This window comes from Annulohypoxylon truncatum (assembly GCF_022578515.1).
Source record: "Annulohypoxylon truncatum strain CBS 140777 unplaced genomic scaffold F4807scaffold_1, whole genome shotgun sequence".
NCBI classification, from domain to species: Eukaryota; Fungi; Ascomycota; class Sordariomycetes; order Xylariales; family Hypoxylaceae; genus Annulohypoxylon; species Annulohypoxylon truncatum.
The window spans coordinates 1,719,763-1,745,179 of NW_025953787.1; the positions used below are offsets into that span (position 1 = coordinate 1,719,763).

Consider the following 25,417-nt stretch of genomic DNA (forward strand, 5'->3'; position numbering starts at 1 on the left):
TCCCTTCATTGAGCCACCGCCTTAACTCACTTCTCTCGTGCTTACTCTCCTTAGACCCAAAAGTTACCCACTACACATTGACTAGTATGAAGGAATTATCCACACTAGGAGCTGATCGTCGTCAGAAACGGAAACCAAGGTCTTCAGCTTGGGCAGATGCACAGTTTAGTGTGGTACAACACAGGCCTTGGCGGCTATAAGCTGCAAGCTGAAAACTAGGGCCAGGCCCCTCCTGATCCTATATACACACATATAAAAGAGCTACAAGTCTCATATCTAACGATACAGTTTACTAAAGTACAGAATAAGGTAACCCCGAGGAACATGAGACGCCGTTGCCCAGGGTTCCAATAACCATCCAACATGAGCACAGCATCCATCCCTTGCTTAGAATTATTCTTTGAGATTCTCGAAGTGTACTGAGGTTAAGATAATAATCGTCAACTCGAAACGAATAGGTCTCGGGAGCTTTTTTAAATATACCGGAATCACTTTTCTCTTGACCAAATATGCCGCTGTCTCGAACAGAGAGGGAATAAGGATTATTACCGAAGTTAGAATGGATATCGATATTTAGAGGGTCGTGCCATTATCCGTCGCTTCGTACACAGCAAAGGCAAAAACAAACTACCACCCCATCAATACCGCTTACAACAGATATCACATGAATTCGATCGCCGGAAAAATAACGCGGCCGTCCTGCCGGCTTGGTCCAAATTGTGTAAACAGGTAACGACGATGGTACTGCTTGGTATGTACGTAGGATACGAACGAGGGGGGGATATCGAAATAGCAGCAAAAGATGATCTCCACCTCAAAACGACGACGATAGCAGTAAGAGATAGAGGAAACCAACTCCGGAGATTCCAATGCCGACCCGTCTCTGCGAGTGTTTGAGTGTATGCTGTACGTCCAAACAAAATGGTGGAGAGGGTCGTGCTCGCTATAAGCGAAAGACACGAATGAGTATCGATATGAGAAAAGCACCAGATACACAACCCAAAACGGCAATGGTAACCTCTTCCTAACACGAGTACACGGAGACCATCCACCCATCCATCCAATCCATCGTCTTTCTCTTGACTCCATCTCTCCCACACCCACCTCCCTCTCACCAGAGCCCTTTACAATTCCTCCGCAAAGGGATGCTGAACTCCGAAAATAGCTTTTGGCCCTTTTTCATCCTCCACAGGTCTCAAATAAGAAACGGAAAATGAGCTTTCATTAAAAATACTATACAGGCGACATGTGGTAGAAGTCACGCTTTTTTTGTGGCAACGAGAGCTGCCGTCGTCTTACTCGTTATCTCTCACTTACACGCCTGCGTCTTCTTGGCGTGTATCGATGTGCCGTCTGATCGACTCATGACAGTGAGGAATGAGGAACATGTTCATCAAATCTTTTGAACATCAGATTATCCTTTAACATCACTGGCTGTTTATGTCGGGCTCCATGAATAGTGGCCCAAAGTCGAAGCATAACTACCCTGGGGCGCTGGTGGGTGCTCGCTCTTTCCAGGGAATGCATACGGCCTACTGCTTTCGCTGCCTGCGCCGCCGCTACTATGGTATGAATGAACAGTGGCGCTGCTAGGCTCGCCTGCCGTGGTCGTCCATGATGTCGTGGGAGGATAATAGTCGCGGGGTGGTGGCTGTTGCGATTGCGGTTGTTGTGATTGCTGGGAATGCCCACCTGCCGACGAAGAGGGACCACCGGTACTAGGAGCACCAGCACCGGCACCGCCGCTCGCACTATCAGCGCTATATGTGGATGCCGAATTCAACTCGTTGGAATTGCTGTTAACGGGTACGTAGCCTGAAGGCCCATACCTATACTCGGAAGTGTCGTTGCTGTTGCTCATAGAGCTAGTGCTTGGAACGGACTGATGACTTGCATGTCGTGGGCTCTTAGTCGGCCGTGGATTCGAGTCTACATATCGCGGCACACTCAAGTTACCGTGGTCTGAGCTGCTGCTCATTGAGGTCGTCGTTACCGAAAGCTGCGGTGGAGCCGAGGTCCCCTGCACGTATGCGTATTGCGTTCTGATGGCAGGCGGTTGCTGCTCTGTTGCGGCTAGGGATAGTTGCATCGACGGCATGGATGTCTGCATAGGCATTTCCTGTGGCTCCTGCGTGAAGCTCGATGTCCCTGAGAGTGGCATTTTCTGGTACGAATCGGCTGGTATGCTCGCTGGTGGATAACTGGCCGTAGCCGAGGATGGCATTCCAGAAAGGGGCAGCTGGCTGGGAGGATTCCAACTGGGGTATGAACTTAAATCTGCTGTTAGCGTCGAACTCCGACGAAAATTGATGACCACGACCACTCCATACACTCCTCACTTGGCCAAGACCTGCTGGAAAGTCTCTAGAATTCTGGTACACTCCTGGGACTAGATAAAGAAACAACCTACTTGGATCTCATCGTCATCGGGCTACCAGGAAGTTTCGAAGCGTTGAAAGTAAACGCCGTCCTTGGTAGTTCGAGATTCAATCCCCTAAGTTTTGGATCCTGGGGCTTTACTGTCAGGGGCCCGGCGACAATGCCGAGTCCTGTCTCAACCAACGCCTGTCCGCGCGAGCCAGCGCTAGATCCCAAGAGAGGGATTTCTTTCCGTGCCTGGAAATTTCGTGGACTTCGTCCTCGAACCACAATAGGCGCCGTCGTGGATTCTGTCAGAACGACCTTTGACCCGTTTGCTAGAGTCCCCACTACTTTCAAGTGAAGCACAAAATGCTGCTGAAGCTCTTTACGTCTCCCATTATTCGCAGTTGCTCTGTGATTTACGCATTAGTGTGCGAGTTTCCTAGCACCAAGGCTAGAGCCTTACGACAAGGAAAGGCGAAGGCTTAACCAAGAAAAAAAATACTTACATTCTAAATTGCAACCGCCGCCACCCGATAGGGTACACGGCATACTCGCCCTCCGCCTCTTGTCCGTCGTCTGGGAATGGAATCAACGGTAACGAAGGTGGCTCCTGGTCTGGTGTCTGGGGTAGTTCCGGGGAATTCGGCGGCGGCGTCTTCCAAGGGATCACGATGAGCCTCACGGGATGGCCGTCGACGGACTCGATAGCCGAAATAGTGACTTCGGTACTGTTCACGGGGACGGTTTCGCCGGTCTCTGGGAGAATTACTGATAATTGGCCTCTCGGTGTGATGAGCGAACCACTAATTTGGAATAAATTTCTTCGGTAACAGGTCAACTCCGGCTGTAGAATCGCGCCGTCGCTAGTACTAGATGGCATTTCCGATAGGAAAAACATGCCGTGAAGTTGCGCAGAGAGCTCGAGCTGCTGCATTCGTCCATGCTGGTCAACAATGGTGTGCTTGTCCTGGACTCTTCTAAAAGAGAGCAACTTGTGGTCGTGGTTAACGGTAAGTTTGGACCCGTCATCTCTCAGGTCCTGGACAATCTCTTGATACGGCGGATGCTCGCCGGGTTGATGCGGTCTCTTAAGGTTAGGAAAGCTGTGATGTTGCGTTAAAGAAGGCTGCGGATATCTGTCAAATCCATCCGATTCCTCCTGCGGGTATCGAGGGTACGGGTAAGGATGGTCGATGGTGGGGTGGCTGCTTCTGGGCCTTCCTGGATGTTGCGACGATGTCGTCGAAGGGTGCGAGAGATTCGACTCCATGGTGTTGGGGAATCGAGTTGATAAGGACACCGGACCACCGCCATAGTTCGACCAAAGACTACTATGCGCTGGCTCCGGCTTCAACTCTGCCATGGTCGCCGTCAAAGTCGTTGTGGCTGACATGGGAAACTTTGTCCCAGCCGTGCTCCCAAGACCTATCCTCGCGCGCTACCGGCGATTTCCCAAAACTCGTCTTTTTCTTTCTCGGTATTTCTTTAATTCCTCCTCTCCAGATAGGAAGACGCTTTACTCAGAACATCAGCGTCGCGGCAGTAACCTCTAACTGATGTTCATAGACTACTAGTCTCGCCAGGTCCGAGTTCCTGTCGAAAGGGAAGCACCTTGGTGGGAGTGTTAAAAGACTTTCCTCCTAAAGGTAGGTGAAGTCAGAATAAAGTGAACGTCGAAAGGAGGTAAGGTTGCAGGCCGAAGTGTACTTGTATGGGATGGGACGGGATACGGTAGGATAGATGTTGCCTCTGAGGGGACTGTTTTGTGCAGCAGAACGGCATTATCCACTACCCTGGGGGGGGCACGTTTAACGGTTGACGGGTCCTAGCCAAGCGGAGGTGGCCCAGGTCCAGGTCCAAAGAGAGTCAATGAGAGAGCAGGAAGTGACTTGGGGGTCTGGTACAGAAATCTTTAGTACCTACAACTGACATGGGTTTTAGAGTACAGTGCATGCAGCCCGACTGGGAAGGAGAACGGAGCTAATGGCGATCTGGCTGGGGGAAGATACAGGGCTTTTAGTTCTGTCCGGGACTTGTTGATAGGCCCTAGACAATATCGACAACAAGCTTGATTCTCCAGACCATACAAGCGCCAACTAAATTATCGAAAAAAACAGGAAGAAGATATAAGTCAAATTTGAAGCTTCACTTCCGCTCCCTGGAAGCCGCGAGGCGAGCTTACTGACCCTGACGGCTGCAGAAACACGGTCAGAACTTTACTGGAAGAGGGCTGAAGACGAAGACGACGAAATATATGTCAGCGCAAAGCTACCTGCTATCGTACTGTACTAGGAAATACATTATTCAACGGCAAGAATGCCCCATAAAAAGCTTCATCTGTCTGCCGATTCTCGAACAAGGGCTGGAGGTACCTCCTATCCCGTACCCTCCTCCCAGACCTACCGGCAAACGGACCTGACCATTGTGGATGAAAATGACGGCAAAGCCTTGTATGGAGGCGTGTTGAGTGTGTGTGGATGGAGGGGGTACGGAGTAGGCAGGTAGAGATGTATGAAAGCATGGATCATATGGAGGCACGGGGGGCCTATCGACAAGAGGCTAGCTAAAGCCATTCGAGATGCCCCTTGTAAAATAAAAGCCCCTCCACGCAGCTCCGTCTATCCAATGCTGGCCCTGGCCCCCAACAGGGAGGTGCTTGATTAGTTAGGAAATCCTCCGACGGCTTTTGCTAGGTACGTAGAGGAGGACCCGCTATTTTGAAGAGAGGCCGTTGGACATATCCGCCGATGAAGAGCCAGAAGGGAAAGGCGCGAGGAGCATGGGTGAGGGAGGAGAGGCATGGGGGTGGTGTAGGTGGTGGTGCAGAACATTACGGTACAGTAAAAAAAAATATCGGTTCACGAGATTGCGTCTCTGGCTAGTCGACCAGGGGGCGCGGCGGGGATCCAGTAAGCTCGCTTCGCAAAAAGCGCACATAAGTTTATTAGACCCTTGCACGGTCTCAATGTATCCCGTACCTATCTCGCAGCGTTAGGGTCGCCCATCTTGCCTATGCCAATGTTATTGTTCGCAATAGAAGGAGGCTGCTAATGAGAGAAAAGGGACCAAAAAAAGGGTTCGTCGCCTTGTTAATAGCAGACGCGTCGATATAGGGGGTAACCTATATGATAGCTCCTCGGGCCTCGAACCGGAACTGGAGATGGAGAAGCAATAGCAAAGAGGAGACGATGCCAATATCAAGGAATTTCGCTTGCATGCCTGATTATCTCAAGCAGAAAGACCCGAGATGAAGCCATGTTGAATTGTCGAATTGTCATGGAAGAAAGAGAAGATGTGTGTGGGCCGAGTTGCAGATAACAGAAGATCAGAAATGCAATAGCATCATGCCGTTTAAAACTCGGTCTCGTCAGTCGAATGACCAGTGATCATGGGGAAGAAGGAGGGAAAAAAGAGAGGTCATTCGCGGCAATGATGAGTGGACGAAAACGAACGAATACTTGCTCTGCGGCAAGAATCTACGATCAGTTTTTTGTCCCTTACAAGCCCAAAAGGACGAATAGGTAAATACATGGCCATGTAGGTAGGGGCTCCTGAAGAAAATGCGGAGGATAGCAACGACACCATACCAGTACCAGTACAGATCACGCCGTATCCAGCACATTCCCGATTTGGATCAGCGTGCCTAGCAAGAGATCCACTGCTGGACGAACCCGGCACGCCACTTCGGAGGCCATGTAAGCTTTTGGAGGGTACCACAGCATTTCGATAGGACTGGAGTACAGGGACAAGGAACAGGGAGTATCGTATTGTACATACATTACAGAGATACATGCCTCCATACAATCGAGGAAAAAGTTGCCCCCATACAGATTACAGGTCCTTGACGGTACTCGGCGCAACAGCCGCATCCTTTTCGACTATGGAGCATAGGTAATTCCTCTGGAGCAGAGAGCCGGATGTCTTGATTGGACGAGCCTCGGTTGATCAGAGGATGCGATATCCTGTAAAAGAAACGGCCACTTATGCCGGTACTAATAAAGGCTCCTGCAGGATAATTCATCACCAAATTCGTTCCCTTTCTGTCTTGTCCTGATGCTGTAGTGTACCTGTATATTTTTCTGTCGTGCTTACTCAAGTCATGTAACCAACGGTCGCGCGAGTGCTCGGAGAGCCTTCATTCGCTCGCCAGACGGGGTGGTGCGCGCGCCGCTTCTTCTGTATCGGCTGAAAATAGAACGCCCGCTCTGCTGCTTTTCACGCGAAGCGATGCAGGTGATATCGAGCCCGCACCCTCCCCCCCAATGTGACGAGGCCCGCGTAGCTAAGCAAGCCGCCCCCCCTCGCCCTCCTTTAAGCTTCTTATTACCTACTGCGATGATGGCGGGTACCGAATCGGCAAGATATTTTGTCATTTATTATGCACGTCCTCTACCTATCGTATGTATCTAGATAATGTTGGTCCTGTATTACAAGAGCACAAGAAACAGCGAGAGAGGGTCGAAATTGAGGTCAAAATTTGCGCGAGGCTCTCCACAGGCTTCCCTTGTCGTCGCCCACGGTTCTCGTTTTCCTAATCCGATGATAATGGAAATTCGTTATGATATTGTATCATATCTGTATCAACATGGTAGAAGGCAACAGGCCCAAAAACGATCCAGGCTAGCGAAAATGAAGCCGGCAGATCGCGCCAGATAATAAACTCAGTCGACTCTTGCGGTTCTCGCAGGATTATTTAGCATTTTAGGGGAGCATTTTAGGGCACAATATCCGTAGTAAAATAAGTCGAGCTAGCCTTATTAGACAAGGAGAGGAACTAGGGCTGGACCTGGGAGAGCGCCGAGAGCTGACAGGGACCAGGTTAGTAACAATCAGTCAGGGGAAATGTTACCGGACAATTTTCCCTTTCTTCTTTCCCACAAGCGCCGTAGATACAGTAGCATCGTAGCATTGTAGTATTTTCGCCGCAACGTAGGGGGGAAGCTTGGACACGTAGGTACGCCATGTAGGTATGATATGTATGTACGACGACGACTAGGCCACATGGTTTGGTTGCTTCGAGTTCTCTAGCTACAGGTATGGCTGCATTTCGAGTTTTTCCTTCTTCTTCAACGGCAGTGAAGATTCTCCTAATTCCCCTAATTCCGCACCACGAGCCCCCTTAGGAAGTTTCAGGGGAGACTCTTTCACTTACACGCTATGTATTAACCTTGGTCAAGTCACATCAACTTGGACATGCATTCTCCTCAACACGAGTGTCTCCACAACCGTTGAAGGGCTGTGGAGCCCCTTGATGTCAGTATCGATGACTAAACCAGACAAGGTCTCAGGACCTTATCCAGTTCTGTCCAATTTCGGACTGGGTAAAGAGCCAAAGTTTGGTTCGAGAAGCGTGCGATTCTCTCAGGAAACAAAGCGGTCAAGCCGCCTGAGCTCGTGGCAAAGGGAATTTGTTATTAGGTTATTAAGGCTCTCGGTCAGAACCTTGGTACAGTAGCGCGATATCTGATCTCTAGGTAGCTTGGTCCTCCTACTAAAGTAGTTTAATTCAGCACTGACGTTGGAAAGGTGGATTGTCGACTGACAGCTCGGAGCCTTTTTTTTTAAATGTTATCCACGGTTGGCACGTAGTGTGATAAATCATTTTGGTTGGGGGCCTTTTCACGAGGACGAGGGTTGCTTCGACCCGAGATTACCCCAAGCTCAAACCATGATCTTAAAAGGGGCCGGGTTATAATGGTTATATGTGCTGGTTAATATACGCTATACGCTGAACTTGTGAGCCGAAGAAGGGAATCCTTGCGCGGTGGGAATGGCTTTTGCTATCCGAGATGCAGCTAGTCATGTAAAGAGCCACCATCGCGTGTAAACGAGCAAGCTCATTGACTGGTAACGGCCGTCGAGCTCAGACTAACCTCGGTGTCACTCGGTGTGTTGCGCGCTGCGCGTGATGATAGAAGCTGTGCCTCTATTCCCCAAGATTATCGTCGCTCTACGGGATGGCACTCTCACGAACCAAGATCAAGGGATTGGTGGGGGTTCATACGTAGATGGCTGCCGCGCCTCGTTTCAACAAGTTTCGAGGCGTAGCGTGTTACCCATGTCCCGGATGAGAAACGCTCGCCGTCTTGACGCACGTAGGTATTATGTATTATGTAGGAAGAGCAGAGGATTCTTCGGATTCAACCATCAAGGGACCTCGACCGCGGAAATCGTAGACGTCAAGGTCTGGCATCATCAAGGATCTACTTATGACGAGAAGTGGGGAGATCGCGGCAGATGAAGAAAAATGGAAAGCCTCAAAAATGACCGACCTGCGACGCAAGGGTTGGAGTGTTACGGTACAGTATACTAGGTATCTATCTAGTCGGGGGTTATTGTATCTGTGAAACGCGCAGATCCGGCCTGGTTGAGGATATCGATGAGGTATGGTTCGAGATATGTATGTATTAGCTCGAACGAACCAGATGTTGTTAGATTTGGATTTACGAATTGCCTTTACTCCTTGTTACACCTCCTTTGTATTCCGCGCCTCGCTGCCGAGATCTCGGAGAGTCCGCGCCTGGAAGAGACTTGCCGTTCTCCCGGTTGTCGTGGAATAGAACCTAACACAGCTAAAGCAGCAAATAGGGCAAGGCACAGTTGGAATTACATAGTAAGACGAGAAGGCGGGCGTGCGCGTCTACTGCTGTCAGGCAGAGAGCTAGCCTCCTTTGAGGCAGTATGACCGGCCTGTACGCTCCGTTTCGAACGACGATCGCCGGCTCCCGCTAACCTAGTCGGTTGCAACACGATCTAGCAGCACTTGCTTGTATGTACGTACATACATAAGCACATACGCGCACACACTTCGCTCACTCACATACATACACCATACGCGCAGCCTTGCTAGCTTGGCAGCTGCCCAGGCATTACGACCTTTTTGATCCTCGAACGAAGGATTCGATATGCTCTTTCTAGTGGAGCCCTGCTCCTGGGCCCTGGCAAGGAAAAGTTGCTAGGGGTCCTCGATGAAAAGTAGACTTGTCGAATCATAAGACAAACCGACGCGCCATTTTCTGTACGACACCGTCCTGTGCCGCCTCAGGGCGGTCGACGATCTCCTTCCCGCGCGAAAAGGGTTGTGCCACATCTCGTTAGCATGACGCAACAGGTAAATCTCAGGTACGCATTAGTATGATAGGACACCTGAGATCATCTATGCCTTTCCAGGGAGTATGTACTGCTTTGCCCTTTGCCTACCTGCGAGGTTTGGGGTGCAGGATTATTATTAAATACCAAGACTTGCAGACATATGCTCTACCGACACGATCCTCCACTTGGAATCTTAATCCTAACAGTAGATAAACTTATGCATTAGTCTTGATAAGCTTGCCGTTCGCGGGTAACAGGGTAGATTAGTCTTTGAATCCTAAAGTGCTAAGAGCGTGTTCTTGGCGATATACTAGTAGCCTTCTTAAATCTTGCGAAAATCGTAGAATCATGGTTCACGTTCGGAGAGGCTTGCGCAAGCTAATCGCGCGTTGGACACCTGGAGGGTTAAATTCATGTAGGTTAAGTTACAGTATACCAGGACCATTTGCACATGCAAGCAGGTACCCGCGAACGAACTGATCACTGATCGCTGCCTCGCCCGCGGGAGGAGATCATCCAGTAAGCCAGCCGCTGATGTATGTGATGTACCTATCCGTTCAACGGCTTCAGGGTTTCGTCAATGGCTTGAACGATTTTACTTACATAGTACATACTACAAGGTATGTATGTAGAACAAGGGGGTATTGGGTTCAGATCTTTTCTTTTCATTTTTATAACGACGAAAAGCCGGCGACAACCCCGGAAGGAGGCGACATTGCGAGCAGCAAGGATAATGTTGAATGGATGGGTGAAGAGATTTCGTATACTCGATAATGGTTATGACTGGCTGAACACATGATACATGATACACCCGTTCTGTGGTGAAGGCCTGGCGATGTCTCAGTTGAGTCAAACTCGAATCTGCCTCGTGAGGAGATGTACGAGATGTACGTGACTGGTGACCTGGAATACGATAGGCAGGATATGATAGACGCCGGGATAGGATAGGATAAGACGCAATAGGAATAGGATACGGTACGGAGTAATCAATAGAATAGGGTAGAGAATTATAAAAGGAGAAAAGCTTAGCGCGCTTGGGATCAGGCCATAGATCATTGTGATAGCCCGTGGGAGAAGAGTGGGGAAATACATCCAACTATGTACATTACGCTAGCATGTATCGATGCGGGGCTGATATGCACTCATGCATGTCTGTCAGTATTATCAATTGATGTACCAATTAGCATATTGCATATTACATGTATCTATATATTTATGTGCTTAGGTATACGACTAACAGAAACACTAACAGAAACATACTTTTCAATACATCAACTAGTCAGGTTTAAGCCTGGCCTATTACTAATAATATACAAATACTACGTAGGGACCAACATCGAAGGAGGAACTTGAGCAAATCCTTAATCATCCTTCGTACATGACACTACTACGTAGTAATAGTCAGCCCAGTGCCTCGACATGTATGCATGTGCTTACCTAAATGTGTATAAGACTAAGACATACAGTGCTAGAATGCTGGAATAGATCAAGCGAGTATGCAATGACGACTTCGTTTACTCGGTTAGGACGCTTCGTACATCGAGTACGTCGAAAACGAAAAGCTGAAAGGATTTTTTTCTATTATGTCTTGCATGTCTTGCATATCATACTGCAATGCCAGTACAGCCTTGTCGAATATCTCGGTGCGAGGTCCCAGTTTAGAAGGCATCAACACTCGTTCCGATTCTGATTGGCTGATCTGACCCTCCATCACGTCTCTTAGAGAGGGTAACTCAAATGAAGGTTACTCCCGCGCTCGCATCCCGAACACGAACCCCAACTCTAAAAGGCCACATATGCTACCAACTATCTACAACTCACAATCACAATCATACAATCATACACCCATCAAGCGAAAATTCGCTCCTCCTTCATTCCTATGCCGCCTTGCCGCGTACTATATTCGAGACTCAGCAGCAGGGAGCCCGACCAGCCGACCAACCATACGCCACCGAATAGGGCGTTGCCTACTCGGTAGGACTCGATTACCTGAGCTTGACAAAGGTTGGTTCCAAGTAGAGGAAGCTTGGGTTGGATTGTCAACTTGGATCTTCCCGCCGTAGTATAACTGACGCAGCCCTACAGAGAAGGCGGTTTAGTGCCTGCTTGGTTTAACGTTGTAATTCCTCCCGCGGCCCCCAGGTTCCCGTCGTTTTGGATCTTTATCTAAATAAGCTTGCGCAAGCAACCTAGCAGGAGTGCTTATTAAATTAGAACTATATTCAGCGTAATCTATTATGTGGCAGAGTGTGACCAATGTGATATTTGTAGAACCCTGAGCTGAAGTTGTCTGGACTCTTGGAACTCTTGGAACTCTTGACGAGTTCTATTTCTGGGTATTATATGGTGATACCAGTTGACATATATGTTGGCATTGTACATTGTACGAGTAAGGCAGATTTACGGTTTGCAGATTTCCGCTTAGACGCTAGTCTCCACTCCAATACTTGCCAAAAGAGGAAATAAGTTATGAAGAGAAACGCAGTCCGCCGCCCCGTTAGGAGTTTAAAACTGACAACTCCCGACTATAATCGCAATCGCATTACCCCGCAAAAGCAGCTGCCCGCAGGATCCGACTTCAGTTCACCAGGGCAGAGACATGTTGGAGCTTGCAATCTCTAATCTCTACCGCGATTCAAAGTACCAGGTACATGTACATACAGGTATCTAAGTATTTATGTACCTGTGTATACGATATACGTCCATTAAATATCCTACGTCGATGCCATAGACAGCATAAGAACATGGGATATTTTCATATATGAAACCGTATAGAAACGAAAAGCATAAGCTTGCATCGTGACGTGAGTTAAGCGAAACACATCACGAACTCTTTTCCATACTTAGCTATATTTCGCAGTCTCCAATATAACAAGCAAGATGGTAAAGATGGTATTGATAGCAAATTACAAGTAGGACAACAACAGACCATAACAAACCAGGCTGCCGAGATTTGACGAGGCTATAGATACGCCCGTTATGCATTACCTACTTTAGCCTGGAGAAGACCCCTCCGAGTTTAACCCGTCCAATCCTCGTCGCCGGCTCCGGACCCTCCAACTTCTTCAGGGCTGTCCAACAAATACCTAGGTACGTACTACTAGTGTACACAGATTCGCATGTACATTTACCTATCTACAATCTGTGCTACAATCTGCACCATCTGTACCCAAAAAAGAAGAAAGTTCCAAGGTTCCAAATTGCGGCTGGCCTTTCTTGCCTTCCTACCCCTTGCCCGTCAATTCTCATTGCGACTTACACACATACATAACCAACTCCAACTTTTTTTTTATTGCCGCCAGCCCTTTTCTACCCTTTTTCAACCATGCCTTAGCTCGAATCTCTTTCCCTTGTTGGAAGCGATGCAACCACCTTGGCAACTGTTCTGCAGAAAGCAGACAGATGGCCCCCAATCGAATGCCTATTCTAGCCTTTATCTGTCGCCGGACAAGTATCCAATTCATTTATATGTATACTACGTTGTATATCTTCCCACGTGTAGCTTAGACCCTAATCGACGATTCCACGCGGCCGCCAAATTTCCGTTTCCTTACTAGCCTAGCCCACTTAGCCTTTTACTTTTCATCGGTTTTATCTCTTCAACAATAAGGTTGTTTCCCTGAACTAGCCTTAGCCTACCTACATACTGTACCTATACCGTGGCTTATATCCTATATCCTATTTCCTAGCGCGCGTGTGTGGTGAAGCTACTACATACTACTAAGTACCTATGCGGTACACAATGATAATCCGCCGCTCACGACATCTTCTAATATCCATAAATCAAAACGATCATGCAGGCTTAGCATGTGGCAGCCTGGGATATTACCTATATTCATCAAAGTGCAATTTCCATGCGAACCGCATTGATGACATCTACAGATGGATGTCTTGAAGACTCATCAAACTCGACCTAAGTAGGTATATAATATAGCTGCAATAGCAATAGCAGTAATCTGTAATGTAATTCTTCAACACGACGCATTGACGACGCGAACCACGAGGCAAGCGTCCAACCCCTCCAACGATAACAGCGGAGTAGGCAAATGGAGGAAACCTTACCAGCCTTGTCCGGGTCTATCAATAATCTGCCCCACGGTTCCTTACCGCATAAGATTATGGCGCGAGGGAAAAAAAATAATAATAAAATAAAAAGGCAAAAATTTGGTAGAAAAATAATATTAATAATAATTCAAGGGGGAGGGAAGGCGAATCAGAATTCGCCCGCCCGCTGTAATAAATCGACCAATTATCACCAATGAGAAACCCGGAATCCGTTCCCAATCTCACGCCTTTCCTCTTTCTCCTTCTCGCTGCTCCCCTACACCCTCCCCTTAAACCCCCACAACGCAAATCCTCGTCTGGGGTTCCAGAGGAACATGTCCGTAAGGGTAGATAGTGTAATGGTATGATAAGCCTGCCAAAAATTTCGATACATATAGATCGTCGCGGGTACATTAGTACATGTAACACGAGTCATGAATATGTAAAAAGAGAAGTGAAAAAAAAAAGTAGAGACAGAGATCTCCCGACAAGGGGGGCTGGTTTGTTGGATTTTGAACCTCGACAAGGGGGAGAGATGGTCGTTACCTGCATGGCTAAGAAAGAGATACGGAGAGACTATTGGAGTCAAGGGAGCGCGATGTTTGAACGTACATAGTAAAGCATCAAATCATGAAATTCGAAATAGTAAAAGAGTCCCCCGAAATCCAATAGAAGATTCTATATGGCGTGTTCTATGCTTTTCTCGCGTCGACTCGCCTGAGACAACCTGCAGGTACCTAAAGCCACGGGGTGGATCACAAAGCAATATGCAGCGAGTTGCGATGCGCGATATCGACTGCGCTGGCGATCGCATCAAAAAAATTTCTCGTCACAGGAAGATGGGCATTGCGTGTCACGCAAATAACAAGACAAGCAGAGCAAGAAAAAAATTTATTCAATGCAGCGTAATCTTGCGATGCTGCTGTTACATGCCAGGTTATTTTGAGTGCTTACGGTAATGGATATCAAACACATAACAGCGCACACATTGGGGACGGGAAGTGTTTATTATTAGCGATCTCCTATGCCAGGTAGTATTGGTATCCGTGGTCGTAGTAGCCAGTAGACGGATCCTGCCTGTCGAAACGCACTATGTATGTAGGGTATGTAGGTACCTCAGCCTACTTTGTGCTGTGCCGTCAGTAGAAGGGGGGAAAAGGTGTTGTCGTCGAACCCTTCTCAAAGGGGGTCGGTTTAAACAAATCGACGAAAACTAGAAGAATGTCTCTCCGGTGTAACATTGGCGAGCCGGCGAGATCTGCCTATCTCAGCACTCCGTTGCAACTTTGGCACGAACGAAAGGCGATTCGTCATGTACGCCAGACACTCTGCCCCGTGACAGCTGCCGGAAGCCGCTAGAGCATGCAACATCACGCCCCATTCGCTACCAGCCAACAGCGGCTTCTGGTCTGCTCCTTTCGGGAGTTCAATAAACTTGAGATATTGTGTTAGCCAAACTGGCTATGAGCACGGTCTCTTGAAGTCTCTGGCTGTGTCGTTGTTACCATCTTGGGAATCTTTGTGCCTCGCATGCCTACTGCCCAGGCCGACTTGTGCCTATCAAGTTGCTGCCCCTGTTTACTCGTCATCACTATCCTCGAGTTGATCTTCCTGATCGTTCAGTGCAAGCTGCACGAATTGGCGAATCCATGCCTCTTCCCTGGCATCCAACTGGCCGTCTCCTCGGGGCACATCACCGTCCCCCATCCTATTCTGGCCATCGCGACCGTTGTTGTTCGCTTGACGGTTCTGCCCCTGAGGTCGATTCTGGTTGTTTTGCCGGAATCTACCTCTCCTATCGCCTCTTCCCCCTCGTTGGCCTGCGTTGTTATTGTTGAGGCCTTGATTCTCTTCACGGCGATTTGGAATGCCGGGCTGAAGACGTCGTATCACCCCTGCCGGAACCGGCGGCGCATCACCTTCGATTCGGAGCACGAGCGGCCCTTCGCGGGCGACGGCGACCCTTCCATTTTGCTGATCCCTTGGCATTTGAGGTTGACCGGGTCTTGGTCGCGGCTGTTGACGTGGTGCTTCCTCTGCATCAGCCTCACCATGTCCATCACCCGGATCATTTGCAGGTCTTTGAGGTGCCGCATGAGGGAGGACAACTAGAAGTCGTTCAGGTTGAACAGCTGGAGCGTCCGGGTTTTCCCTAGCGTTACCCTCGAAGGCCTGGCCAACGTCGTCGCCGTCACCTCCTTCTAGCTCCCATAACCTCATGTAACAATCGTTGACTTCCCCTGAGGATTGAACGTTAAAATGCTTGTACTATATTGTCGCAAAGTTAGTAATGTTTTCGTTAATTTATATGGGTGATGTTGAATTTAGTGAAACTAGCCCTACGAAGATAGACGCCACGAAAACGCCATAAAGGGGGTTGAGACTTGAGAGGGGAGCAAAATATACAATAAAAAAGGTTTACTTACCGGATTTGAGGGATCTAGCCACGCAGAACAGAGGTAGCAAAAGTGTGAGTGACATTTAAAGCACTGCATGTGGTTACAGCCGTGAGTCTTCTGACACGGAGCAGCACAGGTCGGGCATTCTGTTGTGTGAAGCTTCATATACTCGATGGACGCTTTCTCTTCTTCTGTCATCGCGATCTTCCGGTCTTTAGTCACACAATGCTTGAACTCGCCGTGCCATGATTGTTCACATCGTGTACAGAAAGCAAACCCGCAGTCTTCGCAGATAGCAAGCAACTCTTCAGTTGTGTCGAACTTCTTTCCCACCTTATCTGCTCCGTTCTCTTCGACGTCACTATCCTCGTCAGACGAATCAGCGAACTCGAGCCCCTCGGGCTTCTTGTGCTTCTTCGATCGAGCAGCGCCTTGACACCACGAGCGAGGACAATATACAGTATTCTTATCCGACTCGATTTCGGTCTTGTGCCTTAGCATGACGTAGCGCATAACCATGTCGTGCTCCAGGGGAATCTGCAAGAGTTCGCTAGGGCTAATGAAAGTCTTTGCTTTCTTCTTCTTGATAGAGCCTTTGACAGCATCCTCGCGTTTCTTGGCACAATTGGGCTCGAGACACTGGACAGAAGCTATATCACCTTCTGTGATAGCATTGTTGTAAAAATCTTGGAGACATTGGACACAAAAGACATGTTTACAGTCCAGCATCCTGTGACACACGATGCCCTTCTTGGGCTCTAGACAAATGCCACAGTCGAACGTCTCTTTCTCGAAAGCTCTCCGTTTAGCCTTGATATCGTAGTCTAGTATAGCAATCTTGTGTTCTGGTGCAACTTCTAAGCACCCCTTATTATCGACCAAGCCAAACACATTCTCGGTTAGTTGCTGTAGATTGTCGATGTAAGTAAAGATGACTTGATCACGACCAAGTTCCTCCCAGAGAGATGAAACATCATTCTCGAGCTTGGACAATATTTTCTCTGATAGCCACGGAGGAGTGGTAGAGATGTTAACTTTAGGCGGCTTTTCTTGGGGGTATCCATCTGGTAATTCTATGCGAACCTGTAAGGAAGGCAGGTACGATAAATCATGAGAATCCAAGGCTGCTGTAGCTGGGTTTTGTTCTTGTGCTGGCTCAACCGGGGGTGCCGCTTCAGTAGCAGCTGGAAAAAGCACAGTCAATGGATTAGCCAAGCTCACGAGGAGCTCGAGAGAGACAGTATTTGGATCATTTTCGTCGACCTGTAACTCAGGATATATGGCGGCTATGGTCGACAACTCTTCTTGACGAATATCTTCCTCTTCCATGTTGTCTTAGGGGCTATCGATACCCATCAAAACGTGTCTGGCTATGCTGATTACGCATGAACATCTCCGTCTGTTGCCCCGGTAACTTTATACCGATTTGTTGAATTGCTGAACAAGTAGTCTGGTTGTTTTGTCGTTATTGCATCTTTTGTTCTTGTAACTAAGTGAGCGAAGAACAAAAGCCTGCAAATAATTAAACTTGCCCGTCAAAAGGTTTGTTGTCGTCAAAAAGATGAGTTCTGAAATTAGGCGAGTTCGGTAGATTATTTGCTCTGAGCTTGGCAGCACATAGGGAGACCGGTCAGGAGTAGAAAGGTTTTATAGGAGAAGTTCGAGAAGCTCGTGGAAATGACAGATAAGAAAGTTAAATTTATCGGACGTCAAATGTCTGCTTCGTATAAAAAGTCCCATGTGGCCGTGAGACAACGAAAATAAGTGTATGAGTCTGACGGCGAAAAGAATAGTAGCAGAGTGGGTCGTGAAAGTAGAAGGATCTCAAGTGCTGCTATCGATACCGAGGATGAGGGGCAATTTCACTATGACGATGGTTAGCTTACTTGCTAGCTTATGAAGCTCTAAACTCTAGACCCTAGAACCTTTTTCCCGTAGTAGGTTAGCAGGGTAGACCCTTGTATGCTATGCACTTAACCTTTATTGTTTAATTCCATATGCGCGTTTTCCATAGATTTCTGGATTTATTTTGGACGCTAGCAATCTAATCGTGATCAACTGACCGGCAGCTGGCCACCTTTTTTTGTACTATTCCCAATGACGAAACGGCATTGAGTCCCAAGACAAATCTCTAGCCGTGTCTCCTCCCGACAATCGACATCGTGAATTAGTACCTGGGGTAGCGTTGAACAGGCCAACTTGATCCTCGCATTGCGACTCATGAATGCCTGTTCAACAGACAAGCTACTCTTTGGCAATATACTTACACGTCGCCCTTCTTGCTTTTGCTTTGCCTAGAATATTAAATTATCCATGAGCGATGCATCGGTAAAAACCTTACAGAAAAAAAAGACAGATACCCAAATCTTAAGTTCTATATACACTTCCGCTCTTCAAAATGTCCGATGAGCCCGTGCTGGCATCTCTCTCGCTTACACACGTCCACTATGTGAGTTCCGAATGATCCTGCCTCTAGCAATTCGCCATTCCGGCATCAGAGCCCTAGAATATCAAGAAACTAACCATTTCTCGCCCAACCCGTACAGGACCCGTCCGACCCCATATCCTACCTCTGTGCCTTCCTGGCGCTGGTGCCGCAGGGCCTCTGCGTCATGTACGCGACGCTGATCTGGTCGACGCGCGAGATCGAGATCGCGCTGCTGTTCGCGGGGCAGCTGGCGTGCGAGGCCATCAACTTCGTGCTGAAGCGGCTGATCAAGGAGGAGCGGCCGCGCCGCATGAACGGCAAGGGGTACGGCATGCCCAGCAGCCACGCCCAGTTCGTCGCCTACTTCGCCGTCTCCGTCGCCCTGTTCCTGCTCCTCCGCCACCAGCCCCCGAGCCCGCGCGTCCGCAGCCGCAACCACACGCCCATGAGCCTCCTCGAGCGCGCCGCCTGGAGCGCCGTCGTCGCCGGGATGGCCGCCGCCGTCGCCTGGAGCAGGATATATCTGAACTACCATACCGAGAAGCAGGTGCTGGTCGGATGTGCTGCCGGGACGGTGAGCGCTGTAGGCTGGTTCGTTATCACGACTATATTACGACGGTCTGGCTGGTTAGCGTGGGGATTGGAGACGCCGATAGCGAAGTTCTTCAGAATAAGGGATCTCGTCGTGGAGGAAGATCTATGTCAGGCTGGCTGGGAGAAGTGGGACGATAAAATGACGGCGCTAAAGGCTAAGAAGAAGCATACATAACATTGGATCTATTTATGACTATATACCCATTTAGGAGCTTCCTATTACTTAGCTTACCTGTAGATAAAACGAATATTCGTCTCAGATACTTCTCATTAGGCCTGGCAATGGCATGATCGATGAATAAGTAGTATATTTATTGTATATCACACAAGGCTACATGGAATTAGAGCCCGGTCATGTATTCAAGACAGCTCTCATAACTTGATGGTTGTGCAGCACTAACCAGACAAAAGTCTATCATCACATTAGAATGAAATGCTCCGAGTACGGTGTATTTCATTCGTCTTCATAGAATTGATAGAATTGGTAAACTACCTGCCTAGGCAGGGCGGAATTCATGTCATAACGACATCTACATCGCCATTTTCTACCAACTTCATCCCGCCTAAACTAGGCGCGAGACTGTCCATTTCTTGGAGGGTATATTCCACTAGATAACTTTCCTCAACCAACTCCTCCATGCGTTTATAATGCCTCTCGGTATAGACCTTAAGCGCATTAAGGACCTCCTTCAAGCTCTTCTGGCCTCGGGCTCCTTTTACAGACAAGCTGGAGAGACGCGATGCCGGATAGCTTTTGATGAGGGTCCACAGGATGCGCTGGGCCATAGGTGCCGTTCGGGCGTTGGTGTTCCAGTCTCTTAGCCTCAAGAGAAGCAGGAACAACTGCTCGTCGGAAAGTGAGGCCAATACTTCATCGACGGCCTTTAGGCCCGATAGGCTACCGGTGTCGGGCGTCTTCGAGTAGACTACCCGCTCGAAGAGATTCTGGAGTTTGCGGGGGTGGTTGAGCTGGAGCGCCATTGTGATTGCTTCACGGTAAGCCCCCACATATTCGTAATTCTCAAGCTCTTGTTCTTGTTCGATACGCTTGAGGGCTGCTTCGTTAGTCGCGATTTGTGTCTCACTCGAAGTATCCTTCCAGAACGAGACAGTGGAGTCGCCACTGCCAGAGACAATCATGTTCGTCTCAGGGTGCACAGCAAGGGCCCAGACTCGGTCCTCGTGGTTATCAAGCGTGCATTCATTCTCGCCAGAATTGACATCCCATACTTTTACCAGACCATCTCCGCCAGCGCTGGCACAAAGTATAGGCTTCTTGCCACGCTCTTCATTTGGTGGAATGTTCAGCCAAACCACCTTGAGGACGGTGTTCGAATGACCCTCAAATGTCCTCAAGCACGTATAATCCGTGAGGTTCCATAACTTAACCGTCTTGTCTCCGCTTCCTGTGAGCACGACACCCTTTCCGGCCACGGAACCTTGCTCGCCCTGAAGTACTGGGGTGCTAAGAGGAGCAAAACTAACAGACCACACACCTCGGCGGTGGCCTCGGAGGATTCCCTGAACCTCACCTTCTTCTATTGACCAGATCTTGACGGTTTTGTCCTGGGAAGCTGAGGCGAATAAACGCGAGGAGTGGTTGATATCAATGGCATTGATGTCCTTGTCATGGGCCTTTCGCGTGTAACCTGCTCGAATAGTTGCCTTTGCGCCTTTTTGCGGTTCTCGGGGCACTTCCCATTTTTTAACAGTCTGATCAGATGACCCTGTAACCAGAAATGGAGGTGGGTAGCTCAGCGGGTCAGTATGTGCTTTAGAGCCTTCTACTGGTCGACTCCGAGGCAGCGCCACCGCCCCAACAGATTCGGCGTGTCCCGGAAATGTTGCCCAGCAGGTATAAGAGTCACTGGCCGGGTCTACTCTCCATAGTCTCGCAGTATTGTCTTTGGCACCTGTGGCGACCCAATGCCCAGACCAATCGACATCAAGTGATATAATTATGTCTTCATGGCCCTTGAGAAGGGCAATATCCTGCCCAAAATACTCGGAGGAGACTAGAGTTTTTAGTCCGGACTTTGGTTCAGTCACTGATACTATTCGGATGTCTTCGGAATTTGTCGCTAAAGCCATAGCAGAATGATCAGGTAACAGATACCGTAAGTCTATAATATCGTCATGAGTACCCGAGATTCGGCGGAACGGCTCAGGGGGAGCGATTTGAGATAGCTCGTGAGCCTCCGAAGGAATTTGATAAAGAGATAGGGTGTGATCAACCTGAACGCATATGATAAATGGAAGTCCCGGCTGGTAAATGGCTCCTACGAACGTTTCAGTCTCAGGCTTTGGCGCTTGCTCTTTCGTAAGTTCCCGCCCAGTATCAGTGGCCCAAAAGCGCAGACACCCGTTCGATCCAGCGCTATAGGTGACTTGGCCGTCATCGATAAAACCAACCGCCTCGACAAGTTCAAAACAGGGGACAACCTTTCGTATCTTCCAAGATTTCGTATCCCACCATCTGATTGTCTTGTCTCTACCAGCAGTCACCAGCACATTTTGTGCGGATGAATAATCCAGGCCTCGAACGTCCGAGACATGCGAGTCGAGGTTCGCCACAACGCTCCTCCTATGTAAATCCCATACACGAACTTTCCCATCTTGACTCCCCGAGGCCAATCGAAATCTTGCTGTAGTGGATATCTCATCACCATCATCTTCGGCCGCGCCTTTCGATTTCCTTCTCTTCCTCTTTTCCTTGTCGGCTTCCGGGGTATGTGTCGAGCCTGCGGCGATTTCGAAGAAATGGAGGGCGGATACAAGCACACTGGGTCCGCGAAAGGTATGCGTGACATAGCCGCCGTTTATATCCCATACTTTGATAGATCCATCGGTCCCTCCGGTCGCAAGGAGTGTACTAGTTCTATCGACGGCCAAAACGACGACAGGAGTATTATGAGGCTTCAATGATCGTACCAATTGAGGTTCTATCGTATCGCTTGACTTCTTCAGAGAGTATATCCGCATAGACAGCGAACGAGAACATATGATGAGGTGAGATCCCGACGGTGTCACTGTACATCAATGAGTCCTGACACGAGTTATCTAGCGAGAAGATGCGTAGGTGAGCTTACATGTTAGAGTAGATATTAATTCGCCATCCTGTAATAGAAAAATCAGCTCCAGGCTCGCCAGTCATATCAATCATGTACAAACCCCTTCAACTGTGGTAATGTGTTTTCCGGTCTTTATGTCAGTCAAGACCGCATCCTCTCCCAGAGTCGTTGCAAGGATTCGTGCGCCATTCTCCAATGCGATAGCGCCGCCTGTAAAAATTGGCCGGATAACTTCGGTCGCCTCGAAAGTCGTCTTAAAGGGCGCTTTGTTGGCCATTTCAAAATCCGAAATTCATGCGACTACGTTGTAGATTCAAACTTATGCTCCCGCCGACGAAATGCTCAAGAAATTTTTGAGGGTCAGCTAATTATCGATAAGAAAATGTTCTTGCATGGAAACCTCAATGTACCGATATTTCCAGGGTTCGTAGCCAATCATAGCGGATGTTAAGTATAGGTAAGGTGGTACCCCATGGTCTAAGCTTTTAACGATTGGATATCGCTAAAGGTCTACAGAAGGAACAACTGAATTCAATTGTTCGTATTAAGAACTTGAAACCTAATGTCATCTATTTTGAGACTTTTTCTTTTCAAACTTGATTAATACCTGTTCCAAATGCGAAACTGTCTACCTCTGGACTCTCCGGCTTGATGCGCTTCGTCTTACGATGGGGAGACTTGAACCCTTGACCTCCCTAGCTTTGGTAGGTGTTCAAACCTGATGTTGAATCCCAAAACTCATGATGAAAATAGGGACGGTCCCCTTATGATGACGTTGTGCAAGGAGAAGGCCCTGAGGATACTCACGAGCCTGAGAAGCAGTACGATGGGCTGGGGCGTATTGTTAACCCCCGGACTAAACAAATCATCAAGGATGTCATCCGCGCTCATAACGAGGTCATGCTTGTGATTGGAGTTGCCGAACCTGAGAATACTGGTATCAACATAGCCGATTTAGAATTGACAAAACAACACCAAGAATATGAAAGTGATACAGGGAAGACTTTATACCAACTCGGTACCTCTCTTGGAATACTGAATACCTGGGGCGTCCTCAACATACGGCGACGCATCTTGGTAAGCTATTGGATGATTTATAATTACACTTCAGCTTTATTTCTCTTCAAGCTCGCTAATCCTAGTAGGTATATAAAAAACGTGCCGACATCTCGTTCTTTCAACTACTGCAAACGGAATGGAGGGATCACTCATTTCTACAGCTTTTATTTGCAGGTTATCCATGCCACATGGCTATGCATGGATTACGATTGACTTCTAGGTACTTGAAGTCATACTCGAGGAGAGGATATCCATGGTAAGCAAGTTGCGGAGTTTTCCGATGAAAAATACTGACACCCTCTAGGCTCCTTGCCGGAATAGAATATATTCGATTCCATTTACATCTGTTTCTCACGATGCAACGCCTAGACCTGATACCTGGATATCAGTGGCTCCCAGGCCCTACTTTTTTTATACCCTTTTCTAGCACGTCGCCGTTTTCTGCACCACCTCTACCAGAATCACTAGATGTTTCCAGTGTATTAGGCTGGGTTGGTAAGTTGGCTGTCAATATGGCCCCCTACGCTACATTTTATATATGTGGTTGCGTTTGGCAGTCGACATGCGCCTTGTTGAGATCTCGCATACGTAAATACCTACCCCGGCCCACATTCAGTTTGAAAAATTCGACATTATCCGCAAATGCTGCTCAGAGACAAGCCATTCCGGAATCGCCAACTTTAGGAGCGGCTGATCGGGAGATCAGACATCAAAATCCGGAAGCCGATGCTCCAACATCGTTGGCCCTAGATCAACCTAGTGGCGAAACTATTCCAGTCGGATCGATTAGGAGACAGAGCACATTCTCAAGTCGAGCCGGAGATGACTACGGTACTGATGAAGAAGATGCTGAGATGGTTAATCCAACACTGATTAGCTTTGACGTGGATACCAGCGAATCTACCGAGCCGCAAACTGGGATCTGGTCGGCCGAGCTACGGCCCAGTTTTCCAGGAGACTCTCGACAGCAGACCAAAGAGGCACCCATATATGCAGTAAATCCCTTGACCAGCTTACCCAGCTCGTTTGCGTCAGATATACTTGCCAACTTCGTTACGAATATCCTCTTTATACCCTTGGACACCCATGCGTTTCCAATGGTAGCAAGAGCCCTTGCACGAAGAAGGGGCCTCCCTTACGAAGATATGTACGACGGAAGCTTTTTAGGAGGCTTAACGTGGCGAGGACTCCTAAATATTATCCAGTTGGATGTGGCTAAGCTCCTTTTCTCTGGTGAGGTTTGGGCTATTACGACTGTGTTATCTCAATATCTACATGTCACCGAGGAAGAATGGAAGGAAATACGCAAAGAAGATGAGCAAGAAGGCCTTCTTCATTAGTGGACCTTTATAGTGAGTCTAGGGTTACCCCTAGATTTTCCATCATGGAAATTATCCTAGACGCAAACCAGTGTCAGTTACTATATCCGGCTCGAAAATGGCCTGGGACGGTAAATGTTGTGTTTGCGGCGTTTGTATTCTAGGCAGGCGTTTGGTCGATAGTACTCCGGAATGATACCAAGCATTATAGGGCTACAACAAGCACTGCGTTACGAAGACGGTTCAGGCCAAGTATTTGAATCCGACTTCTAGAAGAAACCCATCCCGCGTATTATATTTCAAAGCTCCTTTATCCAAGCGGGCTGTTACGGTAACCCTTTGCATAGTGGACCATCATCTAACTCCAAGTCTCAAATAACCACAAATATCCACTCTAGGATGGAACGTACCATGAAGCATTTTAGCCATCTATGATAGTTGTTAAGCTTTCATGCGCGACGATCATAGGAAATTAATTCGGCACGATCGGTAATGAGCCTCCAATGATACTTCTCCCAACCGAGAGATAAGGAGCTAGGAATTAAGGATGCTCGAAACTATGGGGATTCTCACCGTTCAAATATGAAAGACATACATACAAAAGCTCAGAATCCACATCTTGTCCACTAGGGAGTGCCGGCTCCCTGGCCCTTTTCTCCGACATCTCACCGAAAATAGGGGGCTGTTTTTTTCGTTGAGGTGCTACGTCGTCGGACCTTAAGAAATTGCCTACACGGCATTGCGTATCTCCCTATGATAGAGATTTTTAATAGAAACGTCGGCAGATACCTACAGGCGTAACTTTCACAAAGTTAAATATTTTTGATAGGGATACAAACGCACCGATCACTTACATAGTCGCGAGAGCCTTCAGGTTTCAGGAGACTAATGAGGTTATGGAGATTGCGGTGTACGGGTATAGGTCCAATTTTCGATGTGCTGGTGATTTGTTGAATGCTTAATACAACAAAGAGAATTCTTAAAAGAAAATTATGTATGTGTCACCTCATCCCAATTTATTGTCTCTCTGATCTGCAGCTCCGGGGA

At 48.2% G+C, this 25,417-nt stretch overlaps 6 protein-coding genes across 6 annotated transcripts; 3 read left to right on the forward strand and 3 right to left on the reverse strand.

Annotated features, from left to right (window-relative positions):
• Positions 1 to 1,438: 1,438 nt before the first annotated feature.
• Positions 1,439 to 3,757, reverse strand: F4807DRAFT_455502 (p53-like transcription factor; the record flags this gene model as incomplete). The annotated part of the gene is made up of 3 exons (XM_048000737.1): positions 1,439 to 2,258; positions 2,411 to 2,773; positions 2,871 to 3,757. 3 exons carry the CDS (start codon positions 3,755 to 3,757, stop codon positions 1,439 to 1,441), a joined length of 2,070 nt encoding a protein of 689 aa, XP_047859572.1.
• Positions 3,758 to 10,734: 6,977 nt separating this feature from the next.
• Positions 10,735 to 11,779, forward strand: F4807DRAFT_19122 (uncharacterized protein). The gene is made up of 2 exons (XM_047993689.1): positions 10,735 to 11,121; positions 11,180 to 11,779. The coding sequence occupies exons 1-2, from the start codon at positions 10,898 to 10,900 to the stop codon at positions 11,517 to 11,519; spliced, it is 564 nt and encodes a 187-aa protein (XP_047859573.1). The 5' UTR covers positions 10,735 to 10,897; the 3' UTR covers positions 11,520 to 11,779.
• Positions 11,780 to 14,974: 3,195 nt separating this feature from the next.
• Positions 14,975 to 17,799, reverse strand: F4807DRAFT_19136 (RWD-domain-containing protein). Its single transcript, XM_047993692.1, has 2 exons — positions 15,927 to 17,799; positions 14,975 to 15,768 (listed from the first exon to the last, which is right to left on the reverse strand). Exons 1-2 carry the CDS (start codon positions 17,226 to 17,228, stop codon positions 15,079 to 15,081), a joined length of 1,992 nt encoding a protein of 663 aa, XP_047859574.1. The 5' UTR covers positions 17,229 to 17,799; the 3' UTR covers positions 14,975 to 15,078.
• Position 17,800: 1 nt separating this feature from the next.
• On the forward strand, positions 17,801 to 19,278 carry F4807DRAFT_19154 (PAP2-domain-containing protein). Its single transcript, XM_047993693.1, has 2 exons — positions 17,801 to 18,348; positions 18,446 to 19,278. The coding sequence occupies exons 1-2, from the start codon at positions 18,298 to 18,300 to the stop codon at positions 19,094 to 19,096; spliced, it is 702 nt and encodes a 233-aa protein (XP_047859575.1). The 5' UTR covers positions 17,801 to 18,297; the 3' UTR covers positions 19,097 to 19,278.
• A 156-nt stretch (positions 19,279 to 19,434) lies between these two features.
• F4807DRAFT_449380 (U3 small nucleolar RNA-associated protein) lies at positions 19,435 to 22,269 on the reverse strand (the record flags this gene model as incomplete). Its single annotated transcript, XM_048000014.1, has 3 exons — positions 19,435 to 21,950; positions 22,011 to 22,038; positions 22,093 to 22,269. 3 exons carry the CDS (start codon positions 22,267 to 22,269, stop codon positions 19,435 to 19,437), a joined length of 2,721 nt encoding a protein of 906 aa, XP_047859576.1.
• A 259-nt stretch (positions 22,270 to 22,528) lies between these two features.
• F4807DRAFT_19323 (uncharacterized protein) lies at positions 22,529 to 24,876 on the forward strand. The gene is made up of 4 exons (XM_047993714.1): positions 22,529 to 22,696; positions 22,746 to 23,069; positions 23,138 to 23,307; positions 23,356 to 24,876. Exons 1-4 carry the CDS (start codon positions 22,661 to 22,663, stop codon positions 24,389 to 24,391), a joined length of 1,566 nt encoding a protein of 521 aa, XP_047859577.1. The 5' UTR covers positions 22,529 to 22,660; the 3' UTR covers positions 24,392 to 24,876.
• Positions 24,877 to 25,417: the final 541 nt, after the last annotated feature.